The 26,635-nt window shown below is 42.1% G+C and overlaps 3 protein-coding genes across 6 annotated transcripts in view; 2 read left to right on the top strand and 1 right to left on the bottom strand.

Annotated features, from left to right (window-relative positions):
• The window catches only part of LOC132985454 (phospholipid-transporting ATPase ABCA1-like), a 47,754-nt gene extending 42,972 nt beyond the window's left edge, over positions 1–4,782 (top strand). For all 4 annotated transcript variants that reach the window (XM_061052849.1, XM_061052875.1, XM_061052866.1 and 1 more), the window contains exons 44-49: positions 64–205; positions 357–491; positions 631–734; positions 855–947; positions 1,075–1,318; positions 1,885–4,782. In XM_061052849.1, coding sequence (XP_060908832.1) covers positions 64–205; positions 357–491; positions 631–734; positions 855–947; positions 1,075–1,318; positions 1,885–2,028 — 862 coding nt within the window. In that variant the 3' untranslated portion in view covers positions 2,029–4,782. The remainder of the gene's footprint in view (positions 1–63; positions 206–356; positions 492–630; positions 735–854; positions 948–1,074; positions 1,319–1,884) is intronic.
• Positions 4,783–5,051: 269 nt separating this feature from the next.
• On the top strand, positions 5,052–7,446 carry spink4 (serine peptidase inhibitor, Kazal type 4). Its single transcript, XM_061052837.1, has 4 exons — positions 5,052–5,224; positions 6,562–6,593; positions 6,750–6,862; positions 7,280–7,446. The coding sequence occupies exons 1-4, from the start codon at positions 5,173–5,175 to the stop codon at positions 7,323–7,325; spliced, it is 243 nt and encodes an 80-aa protein (XP_060908820.1). The 5' UTR covers positions 5,052–5,172; the 3' UTR covers positions 7,326–7,446.
• A 4,139-nt stretch (positions 7,447–11,585) lies between these two features.
• LOC132985440 (sialic acid synthase-like) lies at positions 11,586–16,407 on the bottom strand. The gene is made up of 6 exons (XM_061052824.1): positions 16,170–16,407; positions 15,099–15,314; positions 14,919–15,018; positions 14,579–14,733; positions 12,949–13,215; positions 11,586–12,435 (listed from the first exon to the last, which is right to left on the bottom strand). The coding sequence occupies exons 1-6, from the start codon at positions 16,299–16,301 to the stop codon at positions 12,226–12,228; spliced, it is 1,080 nt and encodes a 359-aa protein (XP_060908807.1). The 5' UTR covers positions 16,302–16,407; the 3' UTR covers positions 11,586–12,225.
• Positions 16,408–26,635: the final 10,228 nt, after the last annotated feature.

Genomic DNA, 26,635 nt, shown 5'->3' with positions numbered 1-26,635 from the left:
ATGAGCAGCTGATTAGCCGAGGAAATTCGATACGAGACTCATTCTGTGTTTCTCTCTCTCCAGTGTGAACACAGAGATAGACGAGGTGCATCAGAACATGGGCTACTGCCCTCAGTTCGACGCCATCAACGACCTCCTGACCGGCAGAGAGCACCTCGAGTTTTACGCCATCCTGAGGGGAGTTCCCGAGAAGGAAGTGTGCGAGGTCAGAAACACACACACACACACACACACACACACACACACACACACACACACACACACACACACACGGGTTAAAACTTTTTAATTCACACTCAGTCAGTTGAAAAAGAAAAGATGTTTAACACTGGTGCATATTCCATCTTGTCCACCAGGTGGCAGAGTGGGGCATCAGGAAGCTCGGCTTGGTGAAATATGTGGACAAATCAGCGGGCAGCTACAGCGGAGGAAACATGAGGAAACTGTCCACCGCCATCGCCCTCATCGGAGGACCTCCGGTGGTCTTTCTGGTCAGTGGATCATTTTTTTAATCGTACAAAAAAAGAAATCACTGAAACACGACAGCAGGTTCATGTTCCTGAAGACAGAGGAATGTGTTTAACAGTGAATACAAGCCCCAGCTGAGCATCTGTTGTCCTCTGTTCACAGGACGAGCCAACCACAGGCATGGACCCTAAAGCACGCCGCGCTCTGTGGAACGCCATCCTGAGCATCATCAAAGAGGGCCGATCCGTAGTCCTCACCTCACACAGGTTAGACTACACGTCTGTATAACACTGAACTGTGTAACTACGAATCAACATGCCGTTAATCATCTTCTTTTATGGTATTTACACCGACACGTCTCACCTCTAACGTGTGTGTTTCTGCAGCATGGAGGAGTGTGAAGCGCTCTGCACCAGAATGGCCATCATGGTCAACGGCAGGTTCCGCTGTTTGGGCAGCGTGCAGCATCTCAAAAACAGGTGAGCACAGGCTTTCCCAGAAGCTCAAACGCACCACCAGAGAGAGAGAGAGAGAGGATCGGTTTTCTTACCCGTGCTCACAAACGATGCAGCTGACTGAAACACGCTCTCGTCCTGTTCTCCTCAGGTTCGGTGATGGGTACACCATCATCCTGAGGGTGGCGGGCCCGGACCCAGACCTCCGGCCGGTGATGGGGTTCATCGAGCGGGAGCTTCCTGGCAGCACGCTGAAGGAGAAACACCGCAACATGCTGCAGTACCAGCTGCCATCCTCCCTCACCTCGCTCGCCCGCATCTTCTCCCTGCTCTCTACCAACAAGGAGACGCTCAGCATAGAGGACTACTCCGTCTCCCAGACCACCCTAGACCAAGTAAGCATGCTTTAAAGACGTATGTGTAGAGGTAGACCCCCTTCTGCAGCGTAACACCTCCATGCCTGAACGCCAGCCAGTTTCGTAACAAAGCGGCTGAGCTGACCGTAACCTCCTGTGGTTATTACACTTACTACTACGACTAAAAGTCCGATCTGTCACTTTAAAAATGTATGTTCCTTACATGCACTCTGTGAGTAGTTACATACACTAAGATTTTTTTCTCATAGTCCACTGCACAGCTCCTACATTGCACCTTTAGTACATTTTGTGTTTTTTATTTTTTATATTTTATATTTTACATTTTTAAATTCTATTTTATATATTGTAATATCTTCTTATACTGTATTATTTAAGTTGTTGCTAGTTCTGCGTTATTTCCTTGTTAATTGTTTAGCACCAATACACCAAGTCAAATTCCTTGTATGTGTAAATGTACTTTAAATGTACTGCAATAAACCCTGATTCTGATTGTGATTCTGATTCTAAAGACGGCTCTAGCTGTGACATAGTCGTGTCTATTCAGCGTGATTGATTCCCGGCTCCTCCTCTGTTCTCTCCTGCAGGTGTTTGTAAACTTTGCCAAGGACCAAAGCGACGAGGACCATTTGAAAGACGTCCACCTGAACAAGAGGGACGCTGTGGTCGTGGACATTTCCCAGCTGAACTCTTTCCTAACGGACGACAAGACCAGGGAGAGCTGCGTCTGACTCCACCGCTCACCATCAGCTGAGGAGCTGAGACGCCCTTACCGATCCACCATCTCCCCCTCCCCCCTCACCCAGAAAAACATGGACCACTAACCTTTGTGGGGGGGACAGACTATGTTCTTTTATTTTTAATTCTATTTTTTAGTCTTTTTTAATTGTTACCATTTCTCAGTGGACCTGCACTTCAGCGCACAGCCTCCTGAAGAAGGCAGAGACTGCAGACACTGGAGTGATGAAAACTCAATGCAAATCAATGCAAGAAATATATAAAAACATATATTTAAAGATGAGAAGATATTCCTGTGAGGGGCGGAGACAGGTGCTCCCTCCTTCACTAAGAGACTCCGAACACTTGAAGGGTCAGCGGGATTCAAATCCTGCGCTCGACTGGAACTCTTCTTGTAGCCCTGCTGCTCGCTCAGTGAACACGACGTCAGGGACGACTGAAGGAAACATCTCGACCTGTGCTCCTCAAAGTAATCAGCGATCGATAGTGAGACTGTGTGTGTGCTACTCTCACCAAAAGCTTTGATCATTCACTGCCAGCGACTCAAAGAAGGACAGACTATTTTTTTATTCTTGCTCTTTCTTCGTTACCAAGCGCAGTTGTTTTGTAACGGGCATAAAGAAGCTTTTACAGTCCCTCTGATTTCACTCACAGACAGAAATCAGGCAAATATTCATTTCTACTAATTCGATTTGTTTCGCATTATTTAATTCTAACAGATGAAACCATCTTAAGAGTGTTTTCTGTCAACAACAAGTAAGACTGATGACGAGGCCGTCGTCTTTTTTTCTCGTCATCCTCGTGTCATTGACATCGTCCAGCACCGTGCCTATACTGTATCATGGTGGAGAGAGAAATCTGAGCACTCCATTAAAGTATGTGGGCTGCTAAGGAATGTATACGAGCGATACCATCATGCATCCAAGCACAACAAAAAGTGAGCTTTTTGTGAAGATGATGAACTCGACTGTTTCTTTTTCTTTTCTCTTTTATTGTGTCGTTTCATTGTCAAAAACAAACAAAAAAAAAAATCTTGTGGTTGCTCGATGTCTGTACATGACGGCGCAGTCTGCTACACTGGCCGGTTTTTTACTCGCCCTGGAACTGAAGGACGACCGGAACAGAGCCACGATGACCAATCACGACCTGGCAGGTGTGACTGTAGCGAGAAAGCTGAAGATGTGTTTGTGGCAGGGGGCTTTTGTAAGATGGAAATATATACCGCATGCTTTCCACTGGGCCGCACACACCTAGACTATCAGCACCTCTGTGTGTGTGTGTGTGCAGGCGTGTGTGTGTGTGTGCAGGAGCATGCCGTAAGATCAGCTTGTAACGGAGCGGAGTCGACTGAAATGTGCTTCATTGTTGTCGCATTACTGTCGCATACAGAAACGTGGAGTCTAAATCAAAGTTTTGTTGTAAAAAAAAAAAATCTGTATGAAAATGAAAATGTGATTTTTTTAGGGCGAGATGAATGAGAAAGGAAACGTTTTTGTGTCGCTTCCACACGTGAGAGGACACTGTCACATCTCCTCCTCCTCGTGTGGCGAGCTTTAAGCGACGGGAACCTTTTCCTTTTTCTGTGCGAGGGCTCCACCACGGAGAGAGTTTTATAAAAACCTGAGCCAGCTCCAATGTGGATATTATGTACAGTAGCAGTTTTGTGATGTTGAGTCAGAAAAATACAAACATTATCTGTGCCAAAAGGAGCTGAACATGTATCTTTGATCAACCAGCATCATGTGGAGGAGGAAACTGTTGAAAGCTCCTGTGAGGAACTTTCCGTTTGTATTGAGTTTGGCGCCCCCCTGTGGACGGAGTGGTGCATCTTATCCCCTGTCTGCTCTCGTCCTTTTCATGCCTAAGTAGTGTTTTACTGAAAAATATTGATGCATCAGTATTAATTTCAGTCTGTTTGATAACCAGCTGAAAACTCCTCACAGGAGCTTTAAGTTCTGCTTTTCTTTTTTTTACCATCCTCCTCTCGAAAACAAAAAGGCACATTTTAAGTCCAATCCGTGCACACTCATTTTAATTTATTTTCCAATATCTTCTGGTGGAGTTGCCAAAATTCTAATCTTCCCGTCAAAGCTGCCACTCTCAAGTTTACTGTCGTGTCAGTAACTCGGTGTCTAGAAGAGAAGTCGGACACTTCGCACAAAATGTTTCCAGAGTTAGTCCAGAGGCCGGACAAACACCAAACAGGGACCACGTTTATTAGGAGATGTGCTTGTAATGCTTTATAGTCCAAAAAACAAACTAACCCAGGGTTTCATATAATGACAGGTAGTCATTACAGGTGCTCTGTTGTCACGTTAAATATATTCCGAGGTGATTTCTGTTATCTTGGGTATCTAATCTTTGCGGAGAGGAGTCACACGTCCTCTCGGCGTAACATGAGCACTTTATAGACTTCAGAGACGATCGTGTCGAAGAAGAGATTTCAGACTTTAGACATTTAGAGAAACAACTCTCGGATTTTAATTCACACAAAATGAAGCTACACCTTCAGAGTGCAGCGTGTGTTGGACACATGATGAAAAGACGCTGAAGGCGTTCATGTGGTTGAGAGATAACGAGAGAAACGGGACAGTTCAAAGGTGGTGACTTTTCTCTTCTCGTGCTCAATATTATTATTTGTTTACATTTCTAAGTATTGAACAGCTGTTTGAGTCTGTTACTCATTGTGTATAGTTATTCTTTGCATTAATAAATAAAGACATTCATACATTTTGAAAAAAAAACAAGAGTCCTGATTTGATTATTGTTTTGCTTTTCTCTTGCCGTAGTTTGTGTGTGTGTGTGTGTGTGTGTACAGAGCCTCCCTCTGTGTGTGCATTTGTGTGTGTGTGTGTGTGTACAGAGCTTCCCTCTGTGTGTGTGTGTGTGTGTGAGCTTGTGGTTGATGACTGAGCTAAAGGGAGTGTTCACTGTTAATGTGCGTCGATGACCATAAGTTCTAGAGTGAGCGTGTGATTGTGTGTCTGTTTTCCACCTGCTGCGCTCCCACGGTCACACACACACACACACACACCCTCTGTACACACACACACACAACACACTGGATTATACTGGCTGTAAAAACAGAGATAAACTCAGACGTTTCTGTCACTCCGAGTTATTCATCCACCGACAACATGAACGGACGACTTGTTTTTCTGGGACTCCTGTTCGCCTGTGTGGCTGCAGGTAACACGCAGAATCAAACACTCACCTGTTGTTGTTGTTGTTGTTGTTGTTGTACGTCAGACTGTTTAAAACCTTTAGATTTAAAGCCAAAGAACCAGTCATAGGGATAGGCTACTCCCTCTAAAATGTTTTCCCTCCTTGTGTTTTAATTCTTCCTTTAAGCTTTTAATACGACACGTTGATCTTGAATTTGAAACAGTGACATAGAGACAAATATACGACTCAACATACTAGTTAGAGAATAGAATAGATGTCATTGCCATTTGCACAGGTAAAGAACAGTTACAGGTACGTTTGAATTTATGAGCGTTGGTCCTCGAGTCAGCTTTACAAGACAGAAAAGATGGAAAAGCATTAAGTGTTCTAAAGTGTCTTAATCTTTCTGCTTTAGTCCTTTGCCGAGGTGCTGCTTAAAGTGCAGAACAAATGTAAAGAGAAATGAAACAGGATCGTAAAATACAAACTTTCTTTTTGTATAAAATGAGGCATTGTGTTAAAGGTGACATATTCTCCTCCTCTTCAACCAGTTTAAATAAGTCTCAGAGCTCCTCAAAACATGTCTGTGAAGTTTCTTGTTCTAAATCCACTCTGATCCTGTATTTGATCATGTCTATAAACCCCTCTATTTCAGCCCTGCTCAGAACAGGCTGTTTCTGTGTCTGTACCTTTAAATATGTAAATGAGATGTGTCTGACCACGCCCCCTCTCTGGAAGGGCTTGGGTGTACTCGGTCTTTCTCACTCCATGTCCTATTGTTTACGGTGAGAAGGCAGACTCAGAGGGCAGAACAAACACCTAGCTGTGGGAGTGCCACCCACCTGGGGGAGGGGTTACTGCCCTTTGTGATGTCATGAAGGGAAAATCTCCAAACGGCCTGTTTGAGCACACATTCTCTGAAAAGTGGAGCAGGTAAAAGAGAGGATGGACTGTTCTCATCATTGGGGGGTTTGTAGACAGACTAGAGACACATATTAGAGTTAGAGAAACATGGTGAAGTCGATTTTACAGAATATGTGACCTTTAAGCTGCGTTTTTCGTCCATATTTTTCTTTTTGCCTCCTGATTAAATGTCTTGTTCAAAGTGTGTTTATACTAATAATAAAGACGAAAGATAAATGAATAAACATTATTGCACAAAGTCACCATATTGCAGCAGGTCAGGTGTTGAAGGCGTGTATGTGTGGGGGGGTCGGGGTGGCGGCTACAGCTCTGAGGAAGACACTGCTTAGTCCGGGTTTTCATTGTGTGATATCTCTCTTTCGAGAGGTGAGGGGAGTGAATAATAAAATGAGTAATTTTCACCTTTACGTTTGATAAGTGCTCTGCTCTCTTTACAGCTGCTGGGGAGAACTCTGAGCTTTTGAGAAAGGTGGGTTTGGACAGAAGAGTCACCTTTAAAAATAATAACTTGTGTGTTTTAAGAAGATTATGACAGTATGTATGAATTCACTTCCTCCTGAGGTGAAAGAGAAAAAAGGTTTGTCTTATTGAATCCGGTGTGTTTGGCCGTTTGCGTCCCTTGCAGCCGTCCTGTTCTGACATGGGGGAGATCGTGGCGTGCCCTTTGAACCTGGCTCCTGTGTGTGGCAGCGATGGAAACACGTACGCCAACGAGTGTACCCTGTGTGCCGAGAGACAGTGAGTACACACACAGCTGCTTAATTCACAAAGCATCCATCCACACGTCATACATAAAAAAGGAAGATAATGTGTCACAGGCGCCCTCTGGTGGCGGATGAATTCAAAGAGTGCAGCACAATACTGAACTCTGATTGGCTTAGAGGAGCAGCTGATTCAAATGACTGGCAGCTTTTTTACCAGTTCAGTCTGTCATGCTTCAGTTGGTCTCTGCAGGACGTGAGCAGGCGGTCACTTGTCATGACTGGAAAATGACGGACAGCTCTGATGACCACATAAAGCTCTCTAACAGTTCTGTTTAATCTCTGTGTCTCAACCTCACTCACACAGTCAGGCATTTTGTTTGAGTTTGCCAACAATGACTCAGCATAAAAAAGGTCACCACTAACTAACTATGTGATCTGGTTCTCCCTCCAGAATGACCAAGGTGGACATTTTGATCGCCAAAGACGAGAGCTGCTGACCAGGGACCAAGGATTTCTCTGCTAAGCTGACCGATCAGGATCTATAACCGACATTGATCTTTGAAATGATGAGATCTCTTCTGTCATGGCAATGATTAATAAACCTCAATCAGCTGACGACCTTCTAGTTTTGTGTTTTGAATCAATTGCATCTAAAACCAAAGCTCAAACTTGCAGCTGCTGCGAGGAACTTTTGGCCTGTGTCGTTTTTGGCTCCCCCTTGTGGACAAAGAGGGTACATGTAGGAGTGTGTTTTTTTTAAATCTAAATCTAAGTTAAATGTAACTCTCGCGGAGAATCTGAAACCCTAAGCAGAGACTGGCCCGCGTAGGTTGATCATAAAACAGTTTATTAAACAGAAAGATCAGGCAGGGAGCTGGCTGACCAGTAGAATTATTCCAGAGATGACACGAGGATGAATAAACTCCGACACTGAATTATATACGGCTTTCACAATGAGCTTCAGAGGCCCACATTACAATGGAACAGCATCCCCTGATCTTAAAGAACAAGGTTGGACCTTTTTTACATAAGTTGTAAATGATCCAAGTGCAGGAGGATGGAGATGATGGAGAAAACCCCAACACAGGATATTTAATGCAATAACAATGCAGGCAGGAGACAACGAATAGAAAAGACTAAGACTGGGCTGACTAGCCTAACTTGAGCTAAGTTGCTTGAGTAACGTGAACTAAAAACTCTAGAAACAGGCACTATAAGGTAATTGGCAGTGCAGGAACAGTTAACCATGACAGGCTCCTTGAATCGGCTCCTTGGTGTGCATCCTGACCTATTTCAAGATAGCCAAGGAAGGGCTTTGAATTCACTGCTGTGAATGAGAGGTGACAGATAGGCAGACAGGAGAGGAGCAGTTCAGCAAGCAGACAGGAGAGGAGCAGTTCAGCAGGCAGACAGGAGAGGAGCAGTTCAGCAGGCAGACAGGAGAGGAGCAGTTCAGCAGGCAGATAAGGCAGACAGAAGTGAGGTTATTTATGCACAACGAACAGTAAAAAAAAAAGTAAACTATCATCACGCTCTGTCACGGACTACTTTCAGTTTCACAAGAAGTAGGTTATGTACAAACAACTGATTCCGACAATATTTACCTATTATCAGCGTTGGCTTTGATCAAAACAGAGTTGGGACAGACTGATAAACGTCCTACTTTTGTGGAACAATGCAACACATGTTAACATATTTTTTAAAATCTCTTATTAAAAACAGACATGTTATATCACTTAACTTGTACTTGTTAAGGATATCTTAAATTGTATGCCAGTCATAGATTATTATGAAATCAACTGTTGGAGGAATCTACTACAAGGTAAGAAGCTAAGGCCCCCTCCCTCTCTCTATTCTCTTCCAAATCGTATCATTTTAAAAAGCTATTTAATCACGTTTGCTGATCTTGTCCGAATTCAATATTTTCAGTGCAAGAAAGATAAGATTCAAAAGTTTGCGAATAAGTCAAGGGTATTTTGCTTAATATCCATTTTATGGCTATAAAATGTTTATTTGGAAATTGGCTCTGGGATGGGAACTTTTTAAAACGGGAGTTTTGTTGCACGGAGCCACCGAAGACAATCGATGCGTTCATTAGGGTCTGGACATAATTATTTCCGTGCAGCGTACTGTATCAGTGCTAAGCTCACAAACTCACATCACATTCTACAAGCTCACATCACATTCTACAAGCTCACATCACATTCTACAAGCTCTCACATCACATTCTATAAGTTCTCACATCACATTCTACAAGCTCTCACATCACATTCTACAAGCTCTCACATCACATCACATTCTATAAGTTCTCACATCACATTCTACAAGCTCACATCACATTCTACAAGCTCTCACATCACATTCTACGAGCTCTCACATCACATCACATTCTATGAGCTCACATCACATTCTACGAGCTCTCACATCACATCACATTCTACAAACTCTAACATCACATTCTACAAGCTCTCACATCACATTCTACAAGCTCTCACATCACATTCTACAAGCTCTCATCACATTCTACAAGCTCACATCACATCACATTCTACAAGCTCTCACATTTTGCAACATATCTACCTTCATAGTAAACCTTTCTGCGTTCTAACCTCTCTCCATTTTTCAAAAGCATCTCCAATATTGATCCTAGTTTGAGCACGTTTCTGCTCGTGGAGCTTGTTAGAAACATGCAGAGGCTTTTTAGGTCGGGTACAATCACTTCTATCTGAACCGGTTCTCTTGCCCGCTTCCATCGCTGCAAGACCTGTTGGTTTGATCTGATAACTGCTCTCATATCTGGCATCTGCGTCCAAAACGGCCATGTGGGGGTGCCTTAAAACCGCCTACCTTCTCTGGTCCAAACAAATCCAGAGCATTCAGGACCAGAATCTAAAGTTAGAAGGAGGACATGCTGGCTGCTGCATTGTTGTCAGTCGGATGAGGATGTAGCAGCTTAGAAAAGAAAATATAATCACAGTGAGGTGAAAGGATCGTTTTACCCACATTTGAGTACTTAAGGAGCGGCTTGAGATGAAGAGCGATGCAGAGTTGGTCTGCTTTCTGTTGGACAGGCAGGTGCCAAACACCAGTGGTTAGCTTGTGCTAGCGTGCTAAATTATCAGTATTTCCATTGCAACAAATGTACAAGTGGATTTTTCATAATATGTCCCCTTTAAGGGCTTTTATTTCTGTTACAGCTGACGTAGGTTACACAGTGTGGGCTTCTTGTTTTGAAGCGGAGCTACAAACCGACGCTCACTGCACCAGTATCACACCTGTTTCCTCTTATAACCGCACATGACACATTTATATCTCACCACTGTGGAGTAAGTTCAGCAGCTGGAGATGTTTGTCTGGTAGCTCTCGATGATGACGATCATGATATCACTGTCCGAGAGGCCCGCTCTCCCGCGAGCACATAACACCGTGAAAGTAAAGGCCTAAAGACTTGACAACTTTTCATAATCTCTTGGAAATCCTCTGATCTTCAATGGCAGAGGGCAGGATTAGTTGTGGCCTTCGCAGCAGACCAGCAGTGACTCTCTTCGGCGCACAGTGGTAAAATAACCAGTCATCAGTTTAAGAAAAAAAAAGAGACGCAGAAAATACAGAAGAGATGTTTCCTAATCCTTCAAAGACATGTGGTGTTTTTTTACACATCTTGGAAATGAATCTAACATTGATATTCACTTAAAGTCTGGACAGGTAAACTTTCCTAGCCAGAGTTTGTTTTTAAACTTAAACACAGAAAGGTTCTTTGTGTGTTGTCAGGCAGGTTGTGTTGAGGCTCAGGATTAAAGATACCAGACACACATCGCCATCTAGTGGTCAAAATACCACATGACCTCCCGGATATTTTGCTAGCGTCAGGCTGCATCTTCTGACCTTTTATAAGCAGCAGGTCCTGAGGAGAGCTAAGGCTGTACTGCCCCTTCACAGTGAGTTTGACCTTTGACCCTCAGGCCCTCGTTTTAGAGCGCTTGTGAAGAACACTAAAAGACTCCAGGTCTCATTTGTCCCTGTTGCAATTCATATATTTAATAGCAGTTAGCCCTTTGGTTACTTTTTTTTAGCACTTTACCAACTTAGTAAAAACCCCTTTTTGGTCTGAGCTCTTGCCTGATCTTGCTGCGATGTTTTATAGTTTTTTTATATTTTGTTGTCTGATTGTTTCACTTTGTTCTAATTCAGATTTTACGCTGACATCGTCCTTGTGTGTGTCGTCTTCTGTGTGCTCTGAGTTCGTTCTCTACCCCACACTCAAAGCATGTGCCGAGGTCCGCTTCTAGAGCAACGGCGCACGTGCATGTAAGTGAGGGGCGTGGCTTTTGAGGGGAGGGGGCGGGTGTAGACGGAGCACTGAGGAAATGCTACTTTCAAAATCATGCTAGTTTGAGGAAATGACCAGCACTGCCTTTAATGAACAGTGTGTGTGTGTGTGTGTGTGTGTGTGTCTGTGTGTGTGTGTGTGTGTGTGTGTGTGTGTGTGTGTGTGTGGGGGGGGGGGGGGGTCCTCAGTCTATGTCGCCCTTATTTTGGGGGTCACGACCTGGAAAGTTTGGGAACCCCCGCACTAGGCTACCGGCACCCTATTATATCGCTTTTTATAATTTAAATTGAGGGTTGCTAAACACGAGGTACAGCAAATATTCAAACATTTGATCCATGCTAACAGAATAGCTACGATACAAACATGGCCGACTGCAGATCAAAACGCTGCGTAGTGTTGTTGCACAAAGAAGGAAACAAACAAGAGGTAATAGGTGAAAAATTTTATTGAGACATTTCATCTTCTCACCCTTCATTAGATTCCAGTGATATTCTCAAATGATAAGATTGATAAATGTGTGTGAACAACCTGATTAGGAGACGAGCTGCTTTAGGGAGTCTGCAGATGACCGAGGAAACGTGCAAACACACGACTTCTAAAGAATCTCTGCAGACGAGCGTGTGCACATTTCCTCTCAGAGTTGAATCTAACTGGTGTCACGGTGGCTGCAGGGTCTTATTTAGCTTCTCTCAAAGACGCTCTACGAGTACAAACCCAGCCGGATCACTCATATTTAAAGGACTGGAGGTGTCTGTGTATCGCTCTGAGACATGATGAGACACTGACTGTTTGACCCTCACGCCCTGTGATGTCACTGCTGCGTCATGAGAGGCTCAATATTCATTTAATGTTTCAAAACCAGATGAAACTACCACCTGATGTGAGGCAACACAGAGTTTAACGAAGAGCCCGTTAGCGGAGTCAAATTCAATTAAATTAAGGCGACTTTTGGAACATTTTAAATTCTTTGGCAAAGGAGAACAAACGAGGAAATCTCAAAAGACAAAAGATCCGATTATGGCGTTTATCCGATTATCCTCTTCAAATACAAAAACTCTCGGCCTCCCTCAGCACTTGGCCTTCTTGCCGTATTTATCAACGACTTCCGGTGTGACGCTCTGGTCCTCCTCCACACCCTCCGTCACCTTCTTCCCCACCAGCTCGTAGATGTCCTCGGCTCGGACGCCCATCGGCTCGGCCACCTTCACCGTCAACATGTCCAGAGTCAGCGTCGCTCCTTTGGGGATTTGGACCTTGGCCACCACTGATTTACCCAACTGGAAGATAGATAGATAGATAGATAGATAGATAGATAGATAGACAGACAGACAGACAGACAGACAGACAGACAGATAGACAGACAGACAGACAGACAGACAGACAGATAGATAGATAGATAAAAATTCAAAGCATCCAGTAGCAGGTTACAAAGACGTACATGACACAAAACCGACGCACCCCTCCCTCATACATATATATTAACCTGAAAAAAGATTTAAAGAATACCTCTAGATGAATCAAACTTAAACTGTGCAATTAAAAAAAGACTTATACAAGAATGTACATAACCCGTGCAGGGATAAAAATATATGTGTAATTTAAACAAGAAACTATAAACAGTTGAGGAAAAAAATCTGTAATTAGACCTGAAAATAAAAAAATAAAAAAGTGTTGACCTTCTGTTGTGTTGTTTATATATGTACAGCAATGTTTAAAAAGAAGATGCGGCGTGTGAAAAAAAGCATCAAACTGTTTTTTCTGTGTTTCCCTGCAGAGAGACGATTTCCCACCTTGTCATGGCACGGCTTCTCGCACGGTAACATCTTCTTGAGGCCGCTCCCCATCGACCTCTCCACCAGCCGGACGCTCTGAACCAGCTCAGTCAGCTCATCGGGTGTCAGAGAAGCTTTGTGGTCGCTTCCTCTCCACGTCTTGTCCAAGGTCACGTGACGTTCGATGACCTTCGCCCCCAGAGCTACAGCCGCGACTGATATAGCGATCCCGGACTCGTGGCCGGAATATCCAATGGGAATGTCTGGAAATTCCTTCTGGTATTCCTACAAGACACAAGTGGCCAGGATGAGTTTTTCTATCCTCCTTAATCTGACACTCTGCGTGATTTACTTATTTGCTGTCTTGAAGAGTTTAGACGATTAGATTTATGGGACTGATAAACTTCTTGGTTTATCTCACAGCCAGCTGTGAGTTAGCTTAGCTTAGCATGAAGACTGAAAACATGCAGACAGCGCTAGCCTTCCTTCATCCAACAGGAACTAAATCATCCTTAGCGACCTCCGCTAGAACATAAACCGCTATGAACATAACTGCTCGGATATTTAATGACATACTGTCGTTCAATTCAATTAACTTTATTAATCCCTCTTGGGGCAATTGGTGTGGAGCAGCTCGTACACATGAGAAAGAAACACGAACAAAGACAAGTTGACGTACAAGCAACAGATTAGCCTACACAAGAGTTAAAACATAGATAAAGGAGACACTGATATTGGACAGACTGATTAAAAGTCAGCCAGACTGAAGACGAAATGAAAACACTAGAATGATCAGTCAAATAAAAGAATAGATAAAAGATATGTGGTGCCAAAAGATAAAATCACTAAGGAGCATTCAGTAATCTGATCGCAGAGGGGATGAAAGATTTAGAGTAGCGGTTAGTTTGACAGGCAGGTAAAACATAACGGTGATGGCAGCAGACAAAATTCACTAAAGAGTGCGTGACCAGAAGAGGCTAAAATACTCTGAGCCTTTCTGAGGATCTGCTGGTTACAATAAGAGTTTCAATCTCTCTTGTTTCAAGCCGATTATCTTAGAACAGATTTGAACAATTCCTGTAAGGCTGTTTCTGTCTTTAACTGAGAGGCTGTTGAACCAACAGATAAATGAAAAACAAAGGAGACTCTCAATAAAAGACTGGTAAAAGTGACAAAGTATCACAGGACTGACTGAGAAAGATATAGCTGTCGTAGCTGTTGCAAAGTAGTCAGTTAGCTTAGCTTAGCATCAGAGACTTGGCTGCCCACATGTCTTGTCACTGTTCACAACTTCCCCTCCTTGGGCCACATTTGATAGGTTCAGTACTGACCACAGCAGACTGGGAACGCCCCAAAGAGCAGCAGAGTTGGGAGGCTCTCACCCAGTCATCTAACCATCACAGTCAAAGTCACTCACACTTTTAGTCTGGTTCTTTTATTCCTGCTTCCAACACCTCAACGTGAGGACAAAAAGTTCACTTCCTGCCTAACATATACCCCCCCCCCCCCACTGACAGGAACCATTTCTAACCAGACGATCAAATGTTATTTACTGAACCCGTCTGATGTCATCACAGCTGATTGTTTCTTTTACTTTTTAAATGTTCATTATTAAACATATGAAAATCAGCTGCTGGCGTCACCTCACCGTTATCACTCGGAGGTTGACGTCTTCGGCTTCCAGAGGGTAGGCGCTGGTGCACTGCAGGATGGCAAAGTTCTGGTTGTGTTTCTTCACCGTTTTGTAGACCTGACGCATCGTCTCCATCGACTGCATCCCACTGGACACCACCATGGGCCGTCCTGAAACGTCATGTCCCACAGAGCTGTGACAGCCCGCACTTACAAGAACAACATTTAAGACACCTTTCTTTCTTTTTTACATACTCTGACAGGAAACCGAGACATTTTTATCACTACTTAACTCAACGTTAAATTACCCCTGATGGCTCGATCCTACACATTCACCTGCAGATGATGGGCCTCACCTTTCTTGGCCGTTTTCTCCAGATACGGGAAGTTGTTGGTGTCTCCAGAGCCCACTTTGAAGAAAGGCACATCGAGCTCATGCAGGAACTCCACTGCCATCTAAAGAAGGAATAATCCCAGGTGAACTAAACGCCTTTCACAAACTGTCAAGAAACATTCACACAGAGTCTTGTTCTTACCTCATCCATCCCTGAGGCGGTGAAGAAGATCCCCACCTCCTCCGCGTAGCTCTGCAGCTCCCTGTACTGCTCATGGCTGAACTCCAGGTGGCGCTTGTGTTCACCGTAAGTTTTCCCCCAGGAGTTTTTGGTTTCATATTTGCGCTCCAGGGCTTTCTTGTTGAATTTATGTTCTAATTCACTTTTCTGGAACTTGGCACAATCGGCTCCACAGTCCTGTGAAGGTGGATATCAGTTAGGGATGAATAAACGAGGCGGGCTCGGAAAGTATTACTGACAACTTGTGATTATTTATTTTAGAGTTCCTGTAGATTCCTTTCACATTATAGAAAGCAACAAATGTAAAGCGTTTGTGTGCCTCTATTTAGAGACAGGACGGTGGACAGAGTCCGAAACCGGGGGACGACACAACCTGGGTGGAGGACAACAGCATCTGCACATGAAGCACACGCACAAACCACTAGGCCACAGGTGCCCCAGTAAAGCTGTTTATTTATGGGGCTTTTTGATGCCTCTATTTAGAGACAGGACGGTGGACAGAGTCAGAAAGGAGCCAGAGGTCGGATGCAAACAGACCAGGTCCGACCACAGCCTCTGCACATGGGGCGCACACACCAACCACTAGGCCACAGGCACCCAAGTAAAGCTCTACTCTTACAGGCAGGTTCCTGAGGAGGGGTATGCATTTAAATACAAACTGGAGGAAAACGTATTTAATAACCGCAATTCTCCTTCAGGTTTTATTTGTTTTATAATCACTTTATAGTGTGAAAAAAAAGAATTCATTTTAGATTTAAGTATTAAACAACGATTTAATGACTCCGATTATTGTCTCTCATATCACTCAAGCACTCATGGTAAATCTGTCAATGATTTCTGTTTATTCAGAACTTTTTTCTACATTATTTTATTAACAGTATGATTTTTGTTATACTTTTATATCCACAGAAAATAAATTGAATATGTATATTATATTTATATTTCCCCCATCGTGTTGTCTAGCGTTAAAGAGGCAGAAAAATCATTTAAATCCACATTTAAAATAAGCCGAAAGGTGTGCACTTTTATTACCTTTGCCATTTTGATCATTTTCTTGGCAATCTCAATGTCTCCCTGGTGGTTTTGTCCGATTTCAGCGATGATGAAGCACGGATGGTTTCCTCCGATCATCCTACCGGGGCACAGCTCAAACTTTAGCGGCATTTCGATCTCTAAATACGGACAGGTAACAACCAGATAAGGTGGCAATGAAGCGGAGAGATGGACGGGTGGAGAGTGGCGCCTTGAAAGCAGACCGGGGATCAGTAAGTGTGATGCACACGTCTCTTCCACTTGGGCTGTATCCAAATTGCCAAGTACCAGAGGTGTGGACTCGAGTCACATGACTTGGACTCGAGTCACAGATTTGATTTGACTTTGGACTCGACTTGACAAAATCATGAAAGACTTGCAACTCAACTTGGACTTCAACACCCATGACTTGGGACTTCACTTGGACTTGAGCCTAATGACTCGAAAATACTTGAGGTTTTAATGTTATTTTAGGTCCCATGTATAATTTCCGCGATGCGCAAAACACAATGAAAATATAATTAACTGTGAACAGAATATCGTGGGATTTCCCACAATGTGGGTGTGATTTATTAAAAAACCCTACGTTTTTATACCAAGTGTTTTTATCAAATATATGACGAGTTTTACAGACACACACACACACACACACACACACACACACAAACACACACACACACACACACACACACACACACACACACACACACACACACACACACACACACACACGCGTAGGTTTGGATTCAACATTGGGGGGGGGGGGGGGGGGGGACGGGACACATTTTCAGCGGGGGGGGGGGTTTGGGGGTTCCCTCCAGAGAATTTTGAGCGTCAAACACTTCATTTCCTGCATTCTGGTGAATTTTTATGCAACAATTTGTGCCTTTTTCTGAATTAATTTATGGCGGAAATTCCTTTACTATGTATAGGAAATGATAATTATTTTTGAATTACTATTAATTATTCAACTGTATTGTTCATAACTTTCTGCATATTCAAAACATTACAGGTGTTTTAGGATGTTTTTTAGGAATCATGTAAATCTCAAATCCAATCTATTAGAGAATGACACCTTGTTATAGCCTTAGTATCCAAAATTTAAAACTACATAAAAGCCGTTGTTATGGCTGACTAATCATTCACTTACTATTTGGAAGAAATGCGGTCGGATATTGTCCGTGTTTATTGCACTTAAAATCAATTGATAGGCAGTCTATATAAAGAATAATATCATCAAGGCATGTAGATTTATAGCCTGCTGTTTTTATTAAAATGTTGGCAGGCAGAGGACAGAACAATTACACAATGAATAAAGCAATAACGTAACACTGCCAAACATCACAATGACAGCGGACTTTAGGGACTTCTGTTCTGTGTTGTTTAACACTTAACTCTTAATCAACAGCCTAAATCATGGTTAAAAGTTGAGTGATAACTTAAACGATGTTATTTAGTTATGCTGGTTCAGAAGCTCTCTGTGTGACTGCGCGTCGGACAGTTCTCTCCTCCACGTCGTTCATTCATTACTGATAATTGGACACCTCGTCGGGCATTACCGGACCTGATCCATTGACCAAGCGTGAGCGAGAGTAACGTGCCTGTGACACATCCCCTGCGTCCCCCCCGAAATCTATGCACGCACGCACACACACACACACACACACACACACACACACACACACACACACACGCACGCACGCACGCGCACGCACCGGAACGCCAGCCATCGCGCGTACCTAGGTATTTAGGCTACTTTTAGCGCAACACAGTCCGTGATCTGTATGGACCTTAATATCTACGGTCGATATGGATCAAGTCTTTATGCTCAGGAAGGTACATAATCCAGTCAAACGACCTTTTCGACTTTCCCCCGTTCTCTCTCAGCGTGTCTGCATTCTGTATTTATCAACAATCAGCACATTGAAATTGGTAGGCTGTTATCTCACAGCCTGCTGTGGTCTGGGAACGTCTTCACACACACTGTAAAAAAAAGGGGGAGCAAGGGTGGCCTGGGGACTAGGCATACTACCTTTTACATAATAAATAAAGGTGAGCTAATTTATATTTAAAAATGTCTCAATTTCCTGACATGATCGAATAAAATGACCCAAATCAGTGATCTGATCTCATGGAACATACCATCAAACACAGAATTCAGTCAAATAAAAATGGAAAAAACTGAATTTGGGAAAAATAAACAAAACAGAGTCAGTCGCACTGGTACTGTTATTTTATTTTAAGAAGTAGGCTAAATAAAATCAAATAAGCAATCATGATTTGTGTAACTGCAACAAATTATTACTCTGTGAAAATGGCATTTCATTTGGTGAAGAGAGCTAATGACTTGTTCAGGACTCGAAATTCAAAGGTGACTTTTGACTCACTTGGGACTTGCCAGTCTTTACTTGGGACTTGACTCAGGACTTGAGACCAAATACTTGAGACTTACAAAGCAATGACTTTGTCCCACCTCTGCCAAGTACCTACTAAATCTGTCAGTAGTCAGTAGTCAGTACCTACGTGCTGTATACTGTTTAGTACCTACTATTCAGTATGCGCGCACGGTAAGCAGATATTTGTTCCTACTTCTTCTGATTCATTCAGTATGGAAGTGGCGTCATTTACGTTACACGAACCGGCCGCATCCACCCATTTTTTCGTTTTGTTTAGCTTTATTCAAGAAGAGAAATGTGCATATACAGTCAGGTAAAAAAAACAATATCACAAGTAAAAGACAGTAAGATACGGAATATAAAATAAAATAAACAAATAAAGACGCATTTAAATAATGAAATCATTATTTAAATAGAGGGGGAAAGGTTTTATAATAATGCAGACATTTGTTATATTTTCTGTTGTTAATTTAAAGTAGTGATTTCAGTCGGGTCTTTAACTCTAGATTAAAAATTGATTCAATTAATCCACGCTTGTTTGTTTTGACTTGGAGGAGCACGTGACGATTTACGTTTAATTTCGCACAGCATTGTGGGTGGTAAAATACAATTCATTTCCTGAAAGCACGCATCCGATCCATACTGCATGAAACCTGGAAGTTAGTATGCATACTGAAATGTTCAGTATACTGAGGTGGACCCACAAAATGCTGCTGAATGACCACGAAAGTTCAGTACACTGAAACTCCCTACTGAAAAGTAAGTACTGCCTACTGAATTGTGGCTATTCGGAAAGGGCCCCGGTGTTCCCGGATTTCCGCGTTGTGTAGTTCAATGTGAGAGCCGGAAGTTCTTACAAAATAAAAGCATGCAGTCATTCAATCGTTTTCTTCGAAGTAAAAAAGGACTGGAAGCAATAAAGTCATATTTTGCACAAGTAGGCTACATTAATTAGGACGACGCTATTGTTTTTATTTAATTTTGTATAACCCCAGGTCTAAATGATGTAGGACCTCGTGTAAAATGTAAATAAAAACAGAATGTGACGAGTTTCAAACATTGGCATGCCATATTTAATTAGATAAAAACCCACAAAATGTATTTAATGTTGAAACTGAGAAATGTCATTGATTATGGGTCAACACGTTTCATAAAAAGCTTCCTCTGTTATCCACTTTTCCTTTTTAACGACACTCTGTAAGCGTTTTAAGGGCCTTTCAGATAGGATGCAGAGGGCGCTGCGCTCCGTGATGGCCCCTCGGAGCGTCCGATAGGAGGGAAGATCAGATCACAACAAACTGTGTCCCACTTTCCGGAGCTCAAGTTTAAAGACCTACTGGTGGGACATCGGAGAGAAAGCTCTTCTTAGGAAAGAAATGTCAGACAGTTTGGGAGTACCAGGTGTGTTTCAAACAGCAGCAGAAATGTGTTTCATGCTCGTGAAGCGGTCGTTATAGCGAGCCTAAACTCTCCCACATCCTGACTTGCCCTGAGGAGTTCCTGAACTCACACCCTCTTCTTCTACCCATAGGAGAAGCAGTTTAATTACATGCAAAGAGATTGTTGCTGCCAACAGACAGTCTATGGTCGTGTACCAATCACAGGGAATAAACGTCTCTCACTCGCTCCAGGTGAATTCTCCTGATTATATCCTGCTGCGTTCTCACATCAGCTCACTCTGACTTTCTGCAGAATAAATACGAGGAGGCTGGAGGACAAACTCCGGGTGAAGTCTGATCAAAAATGTGGCTGTTTGCGTTCACACATGCAGCTCCTCCTGCAAATATCAGGAATTTTTCAGGAGTTTTCTGCATGTTAGAAATCCCTTTATGTGAACAGTGAAAAATGTGAAACGTCCCGCCTCCTCTCCAGCTCTTAGTCTTTTTCTTTTGTCCGAAAGCTCTTTGGAGACAACATTTTCAATAAAGCAAACTACACCTCAGACACACGTGCATGACATCACTGAGACTATACGTCGTGTTTTATACATTCTACTATCCTGTGTTCACAGAGAGGGAGATGACTACACCTCAGTTTGGACAGTTGAATGAACATTTGAATCCAGATTCCTTCTGCTTAAGCAGAATGTCCTGATGCGTCCTTAGAGATGAGCAGCAACAAGTTAAATCATAAAATCCAAGACGTGCTGCTGTGGTGATTGAAAGCAGAAAAAAAACATTTGACATCTGAAATTAGATACCTGTTATTAGATTTTAAACACCAACAAACCCTCCAGGGATCAACGCCCTGCATCGTGTGTTATCCTTTAGCGATCCAGTCAGACCGGTTCGTCCCGATTATCTTTTCTGTAAACACTTTACCCCTCTTCATCAAACCTCTTGTCTCAGATTCATCCCTTGATATTCCCATTCATTGTTTAACTCCTCTGAATTCTTTTCACACAATGCAGCTCTCTCTCTCTTTATATAATAATCTTGTCCTGCAGGATGATTTCATGTGAACTTCCACCAGCTCATTTTCTCTCGAACCTTCGCTGGATTAATTTCCAGGTTCAGCAGGAGGAAAACTTTACAAACTGCAGCAAAACAGAAGAAAAAGGAAACAAATCCAAGTGACAAATTATTCAAAATGTACGGATAAGGAAGGGAACTGCATTCATCCATTATTATTACAACTTTTCCTGTTCAGGAGCCAGCTGTCATTGGGCGAGAAACAGAATTTTTTTTTTTGTTTCCTAAAAAAATCCAGAAAGCCTGTTTGATGTCGCTGACAATTTAGGAGTAATGAGTAGATTGCTTTTCTCAGTGAAGCCCGGCAAATCAAGAGACTATCTGTTTAATGAACATGAACACACAGGCCGAAATACACACACATGCACAAACAGGATCCTATGGAACATGCATTAGAGTGAGGGGGCTGCACACTATGGAAGCGACTAGTGATCAGAATTCAAATGATAAAGCTAATTTGAAAATTCAAATGCATTAACAGAAATGCTTTTTAATTTTCAGAATATGAGTGTATTATTTGACTCAAAAATAAAATGATGATTAATTTATCTAATTTGAATTTTAGTTTTCAACTTCAAAAATGCACATTCTTTGACTAAATTAAAATGAGGAAGAAAATGACATTTGCTTTATCATTTTCAAAAAATGCCCCGCTAAATCTGTATCATAATTCAAATGAAAAAGCTAATTTTAAAATGAAAATACAGTAACAGAAACATGTTTTAATTTTCAGATTATAGGTGCATTATTTGACCTATATTTAAAATGAATATTCAGTCATCCAGTTTGCGTTATACTTTTACTCTCTATGTATGCATATTGTATGACATCATTCAAATGAAAACGAAAAGGTCTTTGGCTTTTCGTTTTCAAACTTGTCGTGCTAAAAAGTGATCATAATTCAAACCAACTCGAAAACGAATTGGCAAAGTGGACGACGCAGGAAAGTGACGTCAGACTCCAGCTCCCAGGCAGGTGAACGTAATATTTACAGTCTATGAGGCGAGCGGGCAGACGCGCAGTACGATGGGTGGCGGGCTGAATCTTTAACGCTGGTACAAGCTCCAAACTAGTTGTTGCCCTGATTTTGATTCAATTTTAGCATTGTAGTTGATTATTATTTTAATAACTACAAAACAATCTCTGAAAGGGAGAGAGAGCTCATACAGTCGGTCGAGAGGGAGAGTGTGTGCCATTACGCACAGAGGATGAGAGACACTTTGTGGACAGAGCTGGAGAGATTATTTGAAACAGAAAATTAAATCGATAATCTTTTTTAATGTAATTAAGTGAAGCAGAGAAGAGAGTGATCTATAATCTATCAATAAACCGGTCTTAGGACACGTCTGTGTGAATTTCACGGCGTGCAGATGCTGAGTGACTCTCACGGTCAGAGATAGTGGGCATGGTGTCACACGTGAGACTTTGGCAGCTCGGGTTATAAAGCTGCTGCGTCATGCTCGCTGAAAGGTCAGTGTGCGCTGAAAAAACACTCTGATCACCACCTGTATCACAATGTGAACTAAAGTCTGCTCTATAGTGTTAAAGATTCACCCCACCACCCATCGTACTGCACGGTCTGCCCACTCGCCTCATAGACTGTAAATATTACGTTCACCTGCCTGGGAGCTGGAGTCTGACGTCACTTTCAATAAAGTGCCAAAGACCTTTTCGTTTTCATTTGAATGATGTCATACAATATGCATACATAGAGAGTAAAAGTATAATGCAAACTGGATGACTGAATATTCATTTTAAATATAGGTCAAATAATGCACCTATAATCTGAAAATGAAAACATGTTTCTGTTACTGTATTTTCATTTTAAAATTAGCTTTTTGATACAGATTTAGCGGGGCATTTTTTGAAAATGATAAAGCAAATGTCATTTTCTTCCTCATTTTAATTTAGTCAAAGAATGTACATTTTTAAAGTTGAAAACTAAAATTCAAATTAGATAAATTAATCATCATTTTATTTTTGAGTCAAATAATACACCCATATTCTGAAAATTAAAAAGAATTTCTGTTAATGCATTTGAATTTTCAAATTAGCTTTATCATTTGAATTCTGATCACTAATCGCTTCCATAGCACACAGCGAGCGCTCCAGAGAAGTTTTGGGGTTTGGGGCGCCTCGGCAGTGCTCAGGAAGTGCAGTACCTCTCCAGCTACCAGACCAATTTCTGGAACTGGTCCGTGCCAGGACTTGAACCAGTCTTTTGACACTCCTAAAAATACATCAAGGTTTCTTTAAATGTCATTCGGCCTCGGTTGTAATTTTCCACGTCTGTTGTTCCCTAGACAACAGCGCCTACATGTCCTTGTTTAGTGCCCAGATCTGAACGTCAGAAAATTCACCAGAAGCTGAGCCTGATCCTCAGCCCTGAGCCCCCTTCTGGACCAAAACAGGTACTATCACACCAGCGTCAGGTTTGTTTCCAAGAACAGGAGTGCATCATTTTTTAAACCAGTCACTTACGCCTTTTCACATGTGCACTCCTGGCTCTGAATACGTCCCCAGATGTTCTCACGTCGGATCGCCCCGATTTCACATGGAAAATGTACTTCTGGACTTGCAGGAAAAAGTCAGAGTAAAAAATGTGTCTGCGTTCACACAGGCCGCTCACAGTAAAAAGTTCAGGAAGTTTTCAGGAGTTTTGTGTAATTATGAAAGCTCCACATAGACACACCTGCTCTGCACAGTGATAGCTTTGCAACATTTTGAAATAGGAAAGTTTTTTCTACCACGCTATAAAGCATGCCCTGTCCTGTAATTTTTTTTTAACCCTTTCCATCCCCACAAATAAAATTTGGCAACATAAATCTTCTTGCTTGCTTCTTTAGGGACTCAAACAAAGTTGTGCAAAGTCACAATTTAAAGCACTTAGAAGATTTCATGAAAACTCTGGAAAGCAGGAGTTTCTCCTTGGAAATGTTATGGAAAGAGTATTTAACTACAACTGACAGTACAAGAATAAGCCTGTTGAAAAGAGACAGAATAATTGATTTGGCAAATAGCCAATTATAGATTCGGAAAATTTGGGTGGGACCTTGGGTGGCCAATAAGAGCTTAAGGGGGGCACATGCCACCCCTGGCCTCTCCTCCGGACACGCCCTTGATGGGCTAATATGTACTCTGTCCTAGCTCTACCTCATCCCAGGTCCCAAGTGACTTTGTTGAAAAGGTGATTTTGTTCACTTTGCACAAAAAGGAAACGTGTAACATTCAGTTTTCAAAGCTGCCTACGTCAATCGTCCAGAACTCCAAAGAATTAAAGGGTTAAATAAGTACCTCACTATTGTGTCACCTTGAAATCACAAGATACCTGTTATTAGATTTTAAACACCAACAAACCCTCCTGGGATCAGCGCCCCAGTGTCATCCTTTAATGATCCAGTCAGACCGGTTCGTCCTCGATTATCTTTTCTTTGAAGTCCCTGTAAACCAAAAAAAAAAAAAAATGCTTTTTTTTTTTTTGTACAAAAGAAGAATGTGTTAGTAACCACCGGGCCAAATTTCAGCAATGAAAAAAACTTATAAGTTTATAAAAAGAAAAATGTAGCTGTTCTCTCTCCTCTGGGATGCTGTGGGAGTGTCCATAGAATGTGCTGAAGCCACGCCCACTCGCGGAGAGACATTCCCTTCTCAACTGTCAAAAATGTAAAATGTAAATGACCTGACAATGGAGGCCTCAGCTCCTCTATCAGACCTGTCTGTCACAGGATGGTATTTCTGTTTCTCAATAGCATAGCTAGCCAAATGAAATAAGTTTAGCTAACCACAATAAAAAAATATGCAACTTTAGCACTTTTTGCTTTGCATCCATTTATTAACCAGGCAGCCATCCTCACACTATAATTGCCTTTGATTTGTATTACTATTTGGTCAAGTTGAACATTATTGTGATCAATAATAAGGGAAAACTAGTGTTCCATTTACAGCCTTCTGTTGTACCTGTTTTTTTATTTACACAATAAAGGTAAAATAACCCCACCATTATCAATATCACCTAGCTAATAAAAGAAAAAGGTCTATTGTCAGTTTTAACTACATACTGTACCTGCAGGTCCTCATGCTTGATGTGTGAACCACTGATTTTCATAATTACAACACACAAGCTATGCAACCGGATATACTCAGTAGTATTGAGATAAATGTAGTTTAACACATAATATTTACGATATCTTAGTCACTGTTAATTAAACCATATCTGAACAGGTGCACCTGTGGAGAGTGCAGGATAATACCCACAGAGGTGGAAAGTGTGTGCTGCAAGCAGCTTAACGCCGTATGTAAAGACAATTTATATATATATAGATATATATATAGTTTCCCTATACAAAATGATCATTCAAAGTATGAATACACAAGATTAATACTGGATCGTCAGAACTGAAACACCTAACACATACTCCAACAGGTTCAGAATAAATGTCTGGAACCTCCAGAGGAGCCGCACTGCATGACTCTTCATCCAGGCCTTGAGCCTGTCTGCCTGAACCCCTACTCCCTGCAGAATGCTCTGAACATTTATCAGACAGACCATGGACCGCTGGAGATGAAGGAGAGAGCTGTGTAAGTCTGAAAAAAAACATTTTTATTTAGGAATGTCAAAATAACAGTCATGTTAGTCAAATTGAATCCATTTCTTAAAAATAAGCTGAGAGTTTTAGGAAATACAGAGTTGGTTTAGTGTTAGTTTAACTCAGTTTTGGTATTGTCAGGATCAATGCACAGCCAAACAATTAGAATGTAAAGTGTCTCTGAGCTATAAATAAAAAGCCTGCACTCATGTGGTGCCTACAGACAAATGTAAATAATCAAAAAATAATGTTTTATATTCAAAAAAGTTGTAGACAGTACAAACACAAGTAAGTGAACATCCAAAAATGACTAGAGAATATACTCAGTAGAAAGCAGTCATCCACCAAGGCCAAATAAATCAGAAAAAAGTGGTCCGTCCCCTCCTGTATGACATAATAATAATACATTTTATTTATAAGCGCTTTTAAAAACTCAAAGACACTTTACAATAGTTAAAACATAAAGAACAACACAGTAAGGACAGGCTAACGGACATTGCAGCATTACACACAAATCATATCCTGCGTGCAGGAGTGTGAGGGTGAAGGAGAGCCGTGAGGTAGGAGGGGGCCTGGTGGTTAAGGGCTTTATATGTGAGGAGAAGGATTTTGAATTGGATACGGTAAGGGACAGGGAGCCAGTGGAGATTATGCAGGACAGGGGTGATGTGTTCGCGTAGTCGGGTGTGGGTGAGGAGGCGTGCAGCAGAGTTTTGGATGTATTGAAGTTTATTAAGGATTTTGGATGATGTGCCGTAAAGGATGCTGTTGCAATAGTCAAGTCTGGATGTGATGAATGCATGGATTAGTGTTTCAGCAGCAGAAAATGAGAGTAGTGGATGGAGGCGGGCTATATTTTTGAGGTGAAAGAAGGCGGTTCTTGTGAGATGGGTGACGTGGTGGTCAAAGAAGAGCTGGCTGTCAAAGATGACTCCAAGATTGTGGATATGAGGGGATGGGGAGAGAGTGGAGTTGTCTATTGTGAAGGAGAAGTTGTGAATGGAATTGGTGAG

This window comes from Labrus mixtus, chromosome 2 (assembly GCF_963584025.1).
Source record: "Labrus mixtus chromosome 2, fLabMix1.1, whole genome shotgun sequence".
NCBI lineage: Eukaryota > Metazoa > Chordata > Actinopteri > Labriformes > Labridae > Labrus > Labrus mixtus.
Note: the sequence above shows the minus strand (reverse complement) of the source record. Positions and strands in the feature narration are given on the sequence as shown.

Excerpts from the sequence above, each read along its gene's own strand:
- spink4 (XM_061052837.1), top strand. The coding sequence starts at position 5,173 with ATGAACGGACGACTTGTTTTTCTGGGACTCCTGTTCGCCTGTGTGGCT. Across the intron at positions 5,225-6,561 it reads GTTCGCCTGTGTGGCTGCAG|CTGCTGGGGAGAACTCTGAG; the intron begins GTAACACGCAGA and ends CTCTCTTTACAG. Across the intron at positions 6,863-7,279 it reads ACCCTGTGTGCCGAGAGACA|AATGACCAAGGTGGACATTT; the intron begins GTGAGTACACAC and ends TTCTCCCTCCAG.
- LOC132985440 (XM_061052824.1), bottom strand. The coding sequence starts at position 16,301 with ATGCCGCTAAAGTTTGAGCTGTGCCCCGGTAGGATGATCGGAGGAAAC. Across the intron at positions 15,019-15,098 it reads CCGCCTCAGGGATGGATGAG|ATGGCAGTGGAGTTCCTGCA; the intron begins GTAAGAACAAGA and ends TTCCTTCTTTAG. Across the intron at positions 14,734-14,918 it reads GGAGAAAACGGCCAAGAAAG|GACGGCCCATGGTGGTGTCC; the intron begins GTGAGGCCCATC and ends ATGACGTTTCAG.